Consider the following 13839-nt stretch of genomic DNA (forward strand, 5'->3'; position numbering starts at 1 on the left):
CAATCTCAAATTCATAAAAGCTATACTTAACAGGGTTGCAGTTGGTTTATTTGAGGTAAGTGAAGGTGGCAAGTATATAAAAACTGTTGAGCTGAATGGAAAAATGCAATTGAGCACAAGCCTTGAACCCACATGGTACAAAACTCAGTAAACTCAGTTATGAGCAGTATGTCAACTCTGAATTTTTTCTTATTAGGTAACATTTCAGTTCCCTAAATGAAGCAGTGCTTCTGAAGCTTTCTCATTCTTCATCAATAAATTAAATTGTAGGCTACATCCTATTAGTCTGCAAATTCAAAGCTATCATACCTCAGTATGAAAACAGATCTCTTCTGCAGTATCCTGTCTATTCTTCAGTCACTGCTAGAGTCAGAGCAGATTCCTGTATTCGGTATGATTTGGGAATAAATTTTCTGGGCAGGATAAAAAGTACATCGGTCCTGGTTGGTTCATGTCCCTGCTGTGAGCTCCCTCTGCTGGTGTCAGGGGATTCTCTCAGATTACAGCTGTGTTGTGATTTTTCCCAACTTTTTTTGCATCATCCACTTACGTCTTCAAGGTGAATTATTTGAATGTGTACTTCAATGGATTTTAACTTTTTTTTTTTTGTGGTTTTCACATGCTCATGCTAACAGTTTCAAGCCCTTGAGACTTCCTGAACTTTCGTTCCATCAATATCCCAAAACTTCAATGGCCTTATATCAAGGCATTTAGTTTCTGCAAAGTAATCTTTAAGTGGTTGAGCTATTGCTGAGTTTTTAATTTGTTAGTTCGCCTTCTCTTTGGATGCTTTCTTTTCTGGCATTTTCTGGGATTTCTTGTAACTGCGGTTGACTCTGGCTGTTTTTCACCCTCAGCTAGACAAAAGTCACATGATAGTCAATATCATGTATTGAATATATTGTATCACATGGGGTGATAAAGGCCCTCCTTATGCATGAATCAAATATACTCCTAAAAGGAAGATTTTGTCTTGCAAAAATAGTCAACTGAAGTTAGAGATTAAAATACACCTGATGCATATTTGGGCTTGAAGGGCCAGGAGAGTTCCTCTTAGTGGAATAAAACTTTCAAACGTATTTGCCAAAAAGAAACTCAAACTGCCACTTACTGTTGCAAAATTTAAATGAAAAAATGCTGATAGCTGTGAGTGGGAGGTAGAAATACATGTTAAAGACCATGCTGATTAGAAACACCTTGTGTAATAGAAAAGTTAATGTAAAAAAATTAAACTCCTCCCTCTGTATCTCAGAAGCTATTGATGCTGCTAAAAAACTTGAGTGCCTCTGGAACTTTAATTTCACTGACTTGTTAAAAAGTACAGATAATTAGTCTTTGAAAGGGTTCTGCTGCTTCATGAGAGTGATGTCTCCTTGCTTTGGTAGCTGATCATACATTTTGTATGTTCTACATTTGAGAAAGCATTGAGAGATGGACATGAGGGATTTTTTCCAGTGAGACAGTGAAATCCAGGTTTATGCTGCTGTCAATGAACTTTCCCCATGGCTGCTGTACAGGACTCTATGCAGTGAAGCACAGCATATCCTCTGAGTGATATTTAGCCCTGTATGCAGACGTGGTGTAGGGAATTGAGCAAAACAGAACTGCTGGGAAAAAACCTACGGAGGAATATATTGGTGCAGTGAAGAGCATCCATGGTTTGGTAATGTGGGATTTTTTGTACTCTCCAGTGTGCTTTTCTTTTAGTCACCAGTCCCTCTTACAGTTGTTAGTGCTCTATCCACATGATAGTGTATTTTGCATCGGCGATACCTTTAAGATTTATTTGGGAATTAAAACTTCTGCACATGGCTTGTTACCCCCTAAGCAGAAGTTTGGCATTGCAGATATGTAACAAAGCAGAAGTGATGCTGATATTCTGTACAGCTTACTGAAATGGCCCTAGTAATGTTTGCTGTCCAGATACATTGCAAATTCTGCCTTTTGGGTTCTTTTCCCCCTTGAGTCTTTGTGGAGAAGAAAAAGAAAAGGTGTGAAGGCTGAAAATGACATTTTACAGTCAGTATTTTGCAAGTGCCTTATTCATCATGAGTTTTGTGATTTTTATTGTTCCTGTTAACTCTTGTTACTCTCTTCTTGCCCCCTCAGGCTATAAACATTTCTAGATACCAATCTGCCTTAGGTCCCTTTCAGGAGAGGGAAAAGGAGGGCAGCACCAAGCTGCTTTCATTTTAGAGAAATGGCAGCCTAATTTCAGCCGAAGGTCTATGAATATATCTGCATCTAAAGTGTTATGCTGCTCATGGTGGGAAGTTAGGTGATCAGAAAGATGAGGGAGAAGACAAAGAAAGGATTAAGTGTCAGAGCTGGTGATACAGTGTGTGGGTTGTCAGTGTTCTCAGGTGTCTGTGAGCTGTAAAATCTCCTCTTGGCTGCTTAATTATCCATAGAGAATGCCAACTGGAAAGACTCCACTATATTTCTAGAGTATTTTTTGAAGTCTTCATTTAAAATTCAAATCGAGTAACATTTTTTTTATTACTACAGTCGTTATTATAGAGTTGCACTTGTAATGCTTATAAGAACACACATAACCTAATATCAGGAGCTAATTGTTGAATTGCAGCTCTTTACAGGACATTGACTTTTCTTGCACACCTTGTTCATTGAGCAGTTTAAGCAATAAAGTAAATGTTTGGTATTGGTAATGCTTTAAAAGACCTGTTACATGACTTGAGGGACATAAAATGGTTAACCTGTGGCAAGCCATTTCCTGTTAGATTGCCCATTAAATGCTGTTTTAGTGAGTAATGCACTGTATATGTATCTGGAGTATTTTATGTAAGATTTATGTAAGAGAAATAAATAGGGTTTTTGAAGCATTTTTATGTAATTGATTTTAGTTACTCCTTTTAAGCATTTTTGCCTCTTTTTACCTACAGTATGGATGGAGCAGACCTGTGTTTTGAAATTGTGAAGAGAGCAGATGCTGGATTTGTCTACAGTGAGGCTGTAGCCAGGTATTTATTATAATTTTAATTAATCCCTCAGGTTAAATAGAAAAGAATGGAATATACTGTTGTACAATCTGCTGGCTAAAAGTTGAAAGTTGGAATACTATAAATAATCCTGTTTCCACACTCTAGATGTTTATTGCAATAATTATCGTAATCAAAGTAGAATTTTGGAGCATTTTGCCATTTACTAATTACAGATTTGGATGAGATTCCTGAGTAAAACTGTATCTCATGTCCAATACTTAATTGTCTGGTTTTGCCTTTATGGATCTCTGATATGGTGACATTAAGTAACTTGCCTGACAAGTGTGAGTTTTACTGGTCTTGCTAGATGGAGTTGGTTGGTTTGGTTTTTTCTTTCTTATGTATCACTGTATTTATGGTCACTTCACCTTTTCACTTAGGACATTAACTAAGATTAAAGTCTATAAAACTGCAGAAGGATAATGAAACCCACTGTCCTAGTGGGTTTGTATCCTTTTCTCAACACTGTGATTTTTTAACATCATAGAAACGAGGTTGGAGGAAACATCAAGGTCTGTATTTCAGCCTCCTGCTCAGGGCAGGCTCAGCACACCATTTGAGTCGTGTTGCTCAAGGCTTTGTCCAGTGGGGTCTAGAATACCTCCAAGGTTCCACAGCCTCCCTGAGCAGCTTGATCCAGTTTGTTGTTATGTTCCTAGGGACAAAACACTCCCTTTAACCATCTGGAGCCTCTGGAGGACAAGGATTGTCTCCCTTAGCCCATGGTAATGCTCTACCTGATAGGGCACAGGATGCTGTTGGATATCTTGGCTCTGCTGTGGTCAGTGATCTGTTAGGGCATCCTTTGGACACAGGCTAGGCTTCAGTCTGCATCAAGCTGGCAAGACCTTGGTCCAGTCCTTTTCCAAATAAATCAGGCACTGAAACTCACTTTTCTCCTTTCTGTATTCTGTTGTTAAAAAAAAAAAAATGGAGATTCCCTGACTTCCTTGTCATATCAAGCAGAATTATTGAACATTTGAAAGCTTTACAAAAACCTGGAAAACAAAGATTTTTCTTCTCTAATTTTTCTCAGCTTCTACCAGAGTAATTCTCAAACTTTAGATTGTATTCACTATTACAAACACCAACTCCATTCTACAGAACTCTGTATATTTGAGGTTTTGTTAATTAGTTTTAAATAGTTTTATCTAGTTAGACTCTTGAAGCTTAGTTTGTTACATGTGTATAGTAATTTTTCCTGCAGGTTTGTCATGCATAATGTGTTTGTTTTTTCAGTCATTACATGAGACAGATACTGGAAGCTCTTCGTTACTGTCATGATAATAATATAATTCACAGGGATGTGAAGGTAAGGGGGTTTAATTACTTTTCTTCTTTTCCACAATAATGCAAGCTACAAATTTCAGTTTCTTTAATTTAGAAGAGAGGAGCTGTAGAAAAGGAATCTCTATTTGCTAAGTGTGTGTTTACTCTTATTGTGATGTAAGATTAAAGCCCACCCTAATTCCATCAATAAAGATTATTTAGGAGGCCTGTGTTCACAAATTATACATTCATTTGATTATAACTTGTTTTGAAAGTGAGTTTAATTTCTAGTTTCCAAATATTCATGTGAAATTCACTTGCATTTTGTCTTGTTGGGAAAATGTGTACATAAATCAATTACATAAATTAAGCTGGAATTGCTAGCTTATGGCATCAATTTTGCAGCATAATGACAGTCCTCATTCATATTAAGATTTCACAGAGATTCACATGCTTAAATGATGCAATATTAGTAATATTATCTACTTCTTGGAGACAATCTTAAACATGTATTATTATGAAAACTTATCCAATATAAACAAGTTTGGGAGGAGAAATAGAGTGTTAAAGACCAGTATATGTACATACTGGTTTTGATCTGGTAAATTTTGTACTGTTTCTATGGATATTTATGGAAGTAGTTTTTCCCAAAGTACTTTAATGTAAGTTGTTGGGAGTTTTAACCTAAGTGGGCTTGACTCTCTTCAATTTGAATATGCATATTCTTTGTTAATGTCATTGCCTAAAATAGTTATTCTCACTTCTCCAAGAGTTTGGTTTTATTCAAAGTGAGTCAAGCACTATAGGAATTAAGGAAAATTCTAGCAAGCTCTGATGGTGCAGTTTGAGAAGTGACTCTTGGATTTTAGTGAGTAGAGAGGATTGAGAGAAGGTAAACTGTGCTTTTAACTCCTGCAGGTGATGTGTGAGGGGAGAGAGTTTAGACATTGAACTGGTGATTTTTACAAGGAGTTATTTGGTCTTGTGTATGCAGCCATTGTAGACCTTTCTCAGCGTCTTACTCCTTTCTTTTTAAAATCAAGAAAAATACTATGTAAAAGGAGGTTTTTTTAAGTTTGGTGTTTTAATAGTCATTTCTTAAAACAGATTCTAAAAATGGACTCTTAACTGCTGGTAGAATGTCTCATCTCGATGTTTCTTGAAAATTCTAGGTTCTTTAAATTGTTTGGTTTTGGTACCACATGAATTTCAGAATTAACATCATCTTTGTGTTGCTGTGTCTTCATGAAAGCTCTGCTCGTTTTTCTTGGACCATATTCTTGAAAAAGCCCACGTTTCAGCTTCAAGGGACTTTGAGGGAGGCCCATTTCACAGAGGGTAAAATGGGAAATTATTTTAATGCTTATCCTGTCTCTTAGAACCTCAGAATCACTGGGTTTTTTAAAATACCATTCTTAGAAATAAACCTGTTCAAATTCTGTGGGTTAGAATAAAAATGTGTAAGGGATCAGTCTAAAGCAGTGTAAACCAACAGTGCTTTGCTTTGGCAAAAGCAACGCAGAGCTATAGGGTTTGGGTGTAGAACACATTAAACTAATTGCAATATCCAGGCTCTAGATGTCACTGTAGACATTGTTTTGAAAGGAAGTAGACCAAATGACCATTTTCCAAATTACCTGAATGGGTGAAAGTGAAAGTGCTTTGATAAAATCTGTAAGGTTGATACAGTCATGCTACATTTTCCTGCCTTTTAGACTTTCTGTGAATGTTATTTTGGGCCGTAAAATGCTTGGTGGTTTGCTGTGCAGGAAAATTTGCACCTTATAGCCCATGTGAGGCTTAGGAGTCTTTTGGCTGCTTTTGTGCTCCCTTAGTTCCTGGCTTATTAGGAAGGGTTAGATGCTTTAGAGTAGATAAAATTAAAGTTTGCTGTAGTCTGGTGCCAGAAACTTCACCTGACTTGTACAAGAAAATGCACAAAGGTAGAAAACTCAAGAGAGCTGTGCATCAGAAATGTGAATGTCAAGAACTTTTTCCCTTAGCACGACATTTGTTCCTGTTCTGCCAACCTACTGATACAGGACTCAGCCATTCTTTTTATCCTTTCGTTACCCTGCTGTGTCAGGAATACCCAGAAGGTGGCCATTGAAAGTAGCAGCATTGAAAAGGGAGTTTTTCCAATACAAAATGTTATTACAGAGCAGTTTGTGCACAGAGAAATCTTTATGTAAGAGAACAACAGAAGGGAAAGGGGAGTGATGTGGGTCTGAAATGAGATTCTGGTCTTTTCATGTAAAACTCTTGCTGCAGTTTGAGTACCATTTGTCACTTGGTTATTTTTGCAATAACTTTAACAGAATGGTTTTTATCAGTAAAACATCAAAAGGTTATGCAATCTTTTGTTAGCCTCTATTGTGATATTTATGTAGAATTTTCCATAGCTGCAAAAGTCTTGTTATAAAAACACACCTTTTAATATAACTGATGTAAGAGTAATTTAATCACATGAAGAGCTTAAGTTGCTGGGATTTTACTCTTAATTCATTCCAAATACTCCAACTTTGTTCTATGATTTCCATGTAGTTTGAGTACCTGTATGTATTACTGATTAGTAAATTGATTAGTGTGCAGCTGGAGTCAGGGTGAGCTTGTCAGCGAAATGTGGACATCCAAAATTTTCATTATGGGTTTGTCTTGGTAGATTTGAATTCTTTGTTGATGTGATCATCTTTGTAGATGTGATCATCTAAATAGATAAACCTGATAAAGCAAAAATACACAGATTCTGCCTTCTCTGTCATTAAGTTTCAATTCAGTATTTCTGTGACTGGGAGTCCAAACCCGTTTTTCCAGGGAGTAGTTATTCACTGCACTGTGTGTCATATACACATCTGAGTTGGTCTAGGTGACCTGAGACTTGATGTGTGGATAGGTTTGCGTGTTGATTTTTGTGCTATACAGGACTTAACCACTGATATGAATTCTGAGACTGCATTCAGTTACCACTTCTGTCTTTTGTTGCCTAAATTGCGTGTAGCTCAGCACTTCAGATTTTGCTGGTAGAGTTCAACACCCTTACACTTCTGCCTTTGGGCATATATAAAAAATGAGTAAAACTAATTTATATGTGTTTGTATGTGTTTATGTAACTGTATATTTAACTATATAAAAAATAACCAGAATAGAAGCTGTTCTTTAAGACCATCTTCCCTTTTCAATCTTTGAATACCAAAAACAAGAAAACTGTTGCGTGTTACTTTCCTTCTCTTTACATTTTGGCACAAAACTTCTTTTATGCTTTCTTGGGTCATTCAGTAATAACTGTTGCTTTTCTGTATTTTGTAGAACTTACTAGATCCTTGAGATCCAGTAGCAACTTCTTCGTGAGGATTTTGTTATATATTAAATTGTTAAAAGGTTGTTAAGGCTGCAAAACAGCTAACAGAGGTGGAATTGAAGTGTCCTACCTGGCCACATTTTTTTCTGAGGAACACTTCCTCATTCAATGTAGAAGTTAAGAGGCTCCAAGAATAAAACTTCCAGTATTTTTTTTTGTCAGTGTTTCTTCAGCCAATGCTCTTTTCTCTCTGTTTATATTCACTCCTGTGCCTCTGCTTCCTGTCTCAAGGTCCCTGGGCTTGTTTTGTCCAGCCCTTTTCCTAGTGACCTGTCAGTATGTTCAGCAGCAGTTTTGCTGAGAAGTGTATTTACACTGCTTGGCCTACCTGGAGCTGAACATTTACATTGTTTCTGCTCAGTAAATTTATGTATTTCTGTCATTTGCCCAGACAGTCAAAATCTCATGTCTTGTGGTCAATGAGCTGGCTTCCCACGCAGCACATTTGAATGACTTTACCAAAAATTCGACAGACGCTTGTGGTCTCTAAACTGCAGGTGCTGTGCGTGTTTGTCTTAGGATTTTGTGTTCACTGCAGTAGAAATTAATTATTTAATTTTTTTATTCAGCAATTCACATGTTACCTGCTAACTTCTGATTTGGCACCAGGATGTCTAAGCAATGCCAGAAGTTTACCACATGGGCTGTGTTTTGCTGTAATGTTTTTCTACCTCTCCCTCATGCCTTTAGGTTTTGGGGGGTTTTTCCTCCATGAACTCGTCTATCAAATGCTAGACCAATGCAGGACTCGATTTGTAGTTTCTCAAATTGCCTGTACTGCACAAAAGCTTTTCCACTATTGATGCAGTTAAAAAATTGAAAGGACATCATCTTGGAGAAATTGCATAGGAAAAAAGTAAGGCATATATAATTTTTTGGTTCTATGTAGAAATGTTTAAATGAGATCTTTCTAAGAGTCTATCGCAAAGTTATATTTGATTAGTAGTTCTCAAAGTTTCATTTATTTTCTTGCCTTTTTGATAAGCACTGGGGAAGAAGAGGTTGTGACTAGAGAAGTGTGGAAAGAATGACTTCAGCCTATGCTGCCATCAAAAACTCTGTGTTAAGAGAAACAACCACAGGCAGGTGTTGTGCTAACAACTGCACCTACATTCCCTATAAAATGTATTTCAGGAAGGACAGAAGTGGGTTTTGGGTTTGTGTCTGTGCAAATAATAAGAGCACTTTGGTAGTGAACAGCTCTGCCCACCCAGATTGCAGCTGTTGGTCTAAAACCAATCCTTTCAGCAGTACATTGCTATCTGGAAAACTTTACCTGCTCAGTTCTGTCTTGCTGTAATTACTTGCCTGTCGGTCGTGTAGCACAGTTGTGGTTCAGCCATCCCAAGGAGAATGTCAGTGCTTTGTTCAACATTTTTGTAAAGGAAATCTGTATCCAAAACTCCTATTGATAAAAAGAGAGAACTGGGTCCTCAACTTCTGCCTAGTTTTTTGGCTTCTTCCTTGATTTTTTAGGTAAAAGGCACTGTCCACAGGTCAAATGTAAAATATCTTTTGCACTACATGGATGAAGGGGTATTACACTGTTCACTGTACAAACTGCTTGGATTCATTTGGGTGTATACATTGGATTTATTATGGCTACTGCTGATGTCGCAAGCAAGACGATTTGAAAAGAAAATACAATGTGTTACCATTTTATTTAAATATTTACCATTTCATATCAAGGCCTGCCTACAGGTAGTTAAAAAGAGTTTATTGTTATTTATAGTCTATGAAAATCTTTCCATGTTCCTTCTCGTTTCAGTGAAAATGTCGTCATTTTGGTTTTGATGTTCTGGTGTGGGTTTTGTGAACAGGCCACAAAGACTTTTCTTAAAGTTTTTGTCTAACAGAAGGGTTATAACTGGATCTAAACTACTTTTAGCAGCAGCAAGACAAGTAAGGAAATTTTTAATTTCCACTAAATAGTTTAACCTTCGGCAGTCATTATATGTAAGCAGTACATAGAAAATTGGCTTAAAAATATGATATGGAAGAAAGCAGACAGTTAATATCATCTGGATGACAAGAATGTTTCTTTTCACCGTTCTGTAAATTGGATGTCTTTTTCCAATGCAGGTATTTTTCTGTATTTTGCTCAGATGTCTGGTAAGACAATAGTACGACCACAAAACTGTCATGAAGGACAGAAAAAAGCATGCAGTTGCAAGATAACCAGCAATGATTGCAGGACGATCCCCACCTTCTACCCTGATGTTGTAGCACATGGGGAACTCTCCCTCAGCCATCTCCTGGCTGTTGTATGCGATGGCTGTGATGGTTATGCACAGCACAATCAGCCATATAACCAAACACAGACATTTAGCGAACTTTGGCCACCGGAATCTCTGAAGCAGGCGCGTGTAGAAGTTCCCAGGGAGCTCTTTGGAGTATTGTGTGCAGCTGTTCCTGAGCGTGGCATACTGGCTGAGGGCGATGGAGCACAGGATGACGATGGTCACATACATGCTGACATGCAGCACCAGCGTCCCCACGTGATGGGCGATCCTGCACGCCACCGACTCGTAGGGCCAGCGGTGCCCAGCCGCAAAATAGGCAGCCAGGAAGGGCATGGTGCTGCAAACCAGCAGATTTGCAGTCATGAGGTTGGCCAGGTAAATGTATTGTGTCCTTTGGGTGGGCGCTTTCCGGGAAAATATCCAGGCGGCAAGGGTGTTGCCAAAGATTCCTGCTGGAAGTAGGCAGGAGTAGATGATGGGGAGAACTACAGTGGTAGCTGGTGATGGTTGAAGACATACTGAATTGTTCATTTATGCCAGGATTTCTTGACTGGTCAGAGCTGAAACACAATTAAAAAATTATTTTTCTGTAATGTGCATCTAACAACTCTTCTTTGCTCTTATCTCAGCTGTTTTTCTCGTCTAATTTCAGTGTTCCTAACACTGCTGTTATCTTAAGTTTGCATGAGGTTACAGTTTGGGCATTCTCTTCCACTGAGGTTTTATGAAGAAAAGTTAAACCCCAAAGCTTTTGTGTACATAGAATCTAATAAAATAAATTAGGAAGGTGAAGGTTCAAGCTAGGGTCTAGCAATAACTTCTGTGATCTTGGTTTATTTGTCAGTCTTCTGGAACATCTGTAATCTAATTTGGAAACCACTTCCAGACCATTTAAAATTAAATAAACAAATTAAGTTCAAAGAACTACTTTAACTGCAGAAATGCAGAAGAGTATCTGTACCTCCATGTAAGTATAAATTAGTCTGTGTATGCTGCAGGAATCTGGCTATATATATTTATTTTGTACTCATGTCTATATCTGGTGTTACTTTATCAGAGCTCCAATCTCAGTCTATATTTTTTAACATATAGAGTGGTTGTTGAAAACTGTAGTACATTTATTTTTTCCAAGTTCATTTTTCAATTTCATTTTTCTCAGTTTCCAAACTGAAAATAAGAAATGGAAACTGTGCAATGACTGTGTATAAAAACTGTCATTTCAGCTTGCAAACCTGTAGTGCAGAGCTTTTACTATTGTATGAATACATAGATGTTTTAGTGGAGTGTATCCTAGTTAGCTTCTGTTTCATAGAAAATCATATGGCAAAAACCAGCAGATTTCAAACTTAAAGACTGATAATAATTTTTTTTAAACAGCTGTAAGCAAATGAACTCAGATGCTAAAGAGAATTCTGTGTAGCAATGATAAAAAGCCCAGACACCAAGTATAAAAACTGCTGTAGATAGTGTTTGACAAACTTGCAAATTAAACTAACTTTTATCGCTCTTGCATTTTAGTGTACACTAAGTTCTGTATTATTGTTGAACCAAATATATTAAATTCTTTTATTATGATGAGTTAAATTCACAATGTAATCGTTGAATTTACTCATTTTAGAGGTCTAATGAAAATTTGTGTGTCACTGAGCAAATTCTGCAAGTACAACAAAGTAGTAGTTTTAAGCTTACCTATACAAGCTGCAGGCACCTTCCTTTGCTGAGAGGAAATATCTCTGTCTGGTGTCTGTTTTATCTCCACTGCTGCAGTGAAAACGATGGCACTGGCATCTGAAGAGTACAGTTAAGAACAATTTCTCTCTGACACATGTAGGTTTTCAGAGTGTACACTTTTCCTTTTACAGTGTCAGAAGGCAGCTAGGCATTTAGAGTTCAGACAAGATGATATCATCTGTACAAAAAAGACTTGGAAAAGGTCAGGATCAGCTTCTTTATGTAAAAAACAAAGAAAGAGTGAGATAGCATGGAAGTGCAATTGTCACAGTCCTTTAGGTGTGGCAGAGAAATACCTTGCAGTCCTTTATATAGTGCTTTCCTCTTTTGGAGGGTGGAGGGGTTCTCTTTAGGACTGCCCACTTTCCTTCGTGCTGCTATTTTATGCATGAAAATTGTCTTTTCAAAGGCGTTTGACAGTTCTTCAGCTCCAAGAGCTATCACAAAGCTGTCTATTCCCAAAGCCCACAGTGCAATAATGCTGTGTCCATGTCTGTCCTCACATGAGTGACCAAATGGGCACATCTCTTATGCTTGGTCAGGTGATGGATTGTGTGGAAGCAATTTACAGCTGGTACGTCCTAGGGTTCAATCAGGGAAAATGGATTCACTGTCCCAGAAATGCAGTGTTTTACACAAGTCATCCAGAAGTATACACAGGACAATTTCCTTCCTCCACAGCATAGGTATGATCACAGATCAAACTCTGTTTAGCTCTGCAGAAGTTGAGATTTTGAGTTTTCTCCTTTCTGATACATTTGTGGTTGTCAAATAAGGCTTTTCAAAAGCTATAAATAAGTTCCTTTCTGAGAACAGAAGAGAGACGATATAAAAACTTCTGCAATTTTGGTAAGGTTCTTGTTTTGCTAGTTTTGCCATGATCTGTTATAAATATTATTGTTCAGTCTCATTATTATTCATTTTTTACTAAAATAATGGACATGTAAGCTGGTTTCCTATTCTGGATTCACAGCTGAACTCATTTACAATTACATTTTGCTTGCTGTGGAGTATTAGTAATTAGGTTGTAAAGCTGTAATTAGTTTGCATGTACTTTAATTCTTGTTCTTGTTAGATTTAATTTTACCTTGTTTTCCACTTTTGAATGTATAGTTATAATAAAAATTGTTCTAACAGAGAGTCTTGTGTTTATTACATGTTTAATAGTTTCTTAAGTAGTGTGAGAAGTCCTTGTTACTGTGGTGTTCCACTGAGGTTTAGATACAAGAATGCATATCCTGAAAAATTGTTGAGAGTGGTGTGAACGATTCCAGTTAGCAGGGTTTTTTAAAATTATTATTATTTGGTTGATTATTGACAGTGGCCTGTAGTATTTATTATTTAATGACAATAACTCATGCTGTAAGAAGAGATAATGCTACATTTTTTTCTGAATTATTTATGATAATAGATTGTTGTAGTGAATTACAGTCTATCAGACTTTATTTTGGAATGGATTACTGGGAGCAGTAGCAAAGTAATGAGATATTACAAGCTTTTAAAAAATCTCACCTGTCCCAGAAATACAGTCAGTTCTAAGCTGTAGCAAGCACCTCCCTTATTCTTTTAGTGGATTATTTCCATTCACCCAACTTACAAATGATGTATTTTATCTAAAATGTATTTGAAGATACTCGGGTAGAATAAGTGCATTTTTTTATGTCATTCATTCTTAAGTTCTTCATAATTATGTGCATCATTCACCTCAATTATTTACAGTTTTTAATTCTCAAACTGTGATCACTCTTAATTTATACATCTACTAGATTTTATGTTGCCAATAGGCAGCATATGTTGTGTTTTGTCACTATATGCAGACAACTTGTTTTCTGGCCCTAAAAACACAAAACCCAGGAAATTCCCAGTGGTGAAATTCCTCTCCTTCGGCAGGGCTTTGACACTGTCTCTCACAGCCCTCTATGTGCTGTCAGAGCATTAAACTTTAACTTCCATAAGTGAACTTCCCAGTTCTGGGAATAATGTGATTCTCACTTCTTTATCGGTGATGTAAGTTGCATTCTTCTTTTATGGTTTCATTGCCAGTGTTGTAAGGGAAGTAATTTAATTAAATGTTTTCATGTTGTGTTATCAAATAATTGATATTTGTCTGCCCTCATGAGAAACACCAATTTGCAGGTTAAAAGCATAATTACAGTTAATTTCATAGTGAAAATGAAAGTTGATGTTGCGGTTTAACCCTGGTAGGCAGGTGAACCCTCACAGCCTCTCACTCAGT

The 13839-nt window shown here is 37.1% G+C and overlaps 2 protein-coding genes across 11 annotated transcripts in view; one reads left to right on the forward strand and one right to left on the reverse strand.

Moving 5' to 3' along the window:
* Positions 1–13839, forward strand: part of CASK (calcium/calmodulin dependent serine protein kinase) — a 188276-nt gene that overhangs the window by 84630 nt on the left and 89807 nt on the right. For all 10 annotated transcript variants that reach the window (XM_085048768.1, XM_085048777.1, XM_085048794.1 and 7 more), the window contains exons 4-5: positions 2904–2981; positions 4242–4314. In XM_085048768.1, coding sequence (XP_084904894.1) covers positions 2904–2981; positions 4242–4314 — 151 coding nt within the window. The remainder of the gene's footprint in view (positions 1–2903; positions 2982–4241; positions 4315–13839) is intronic.
* GPR82 (G protein-coupled receptor 82) lies at positions 9203–12457 on the reverse strand. The gene is made up of 2 exons (XM_085048889.1): positions 11562–12457; positions 9203–10432 (listed from the first exon to the last, which is right to left on the reverse strand). The coding sequence occupies exon 2, from the start codon at positions 10401–10403 to the stop codon at positions 9363–9365; it is 1041 nt and encodes a 346-aa protein (XP_084905015.1). The 5' UTR covers positions 10404–10432; positions 11562–12457; the 3' UTR covers positions 9203–9362.

Source organism: Lichenostomus cassidix, chromosome 1 (assembly GCF_008360975.1).
Source record: "Lichenostomus cassidix isolate B80296 chromosome 1, HeHo_3.0, whole genome shotgun sequence".
Taxonomy (NCBI): Eukaryota; Metazoa; Chordata; class Aves; order Passeriformes; family Meliphagidae; genus Lichenostomus; species Lichenostomus cassidix.

Coding starts and splice junctions, on each gene's coding strand:
- GPR82 (XM_085048889.1), bottom strand. CDS start 10,403: ATGAACAATTCAGTATGTCTTCAACCATCACCAGCTACCACTGTAGTT.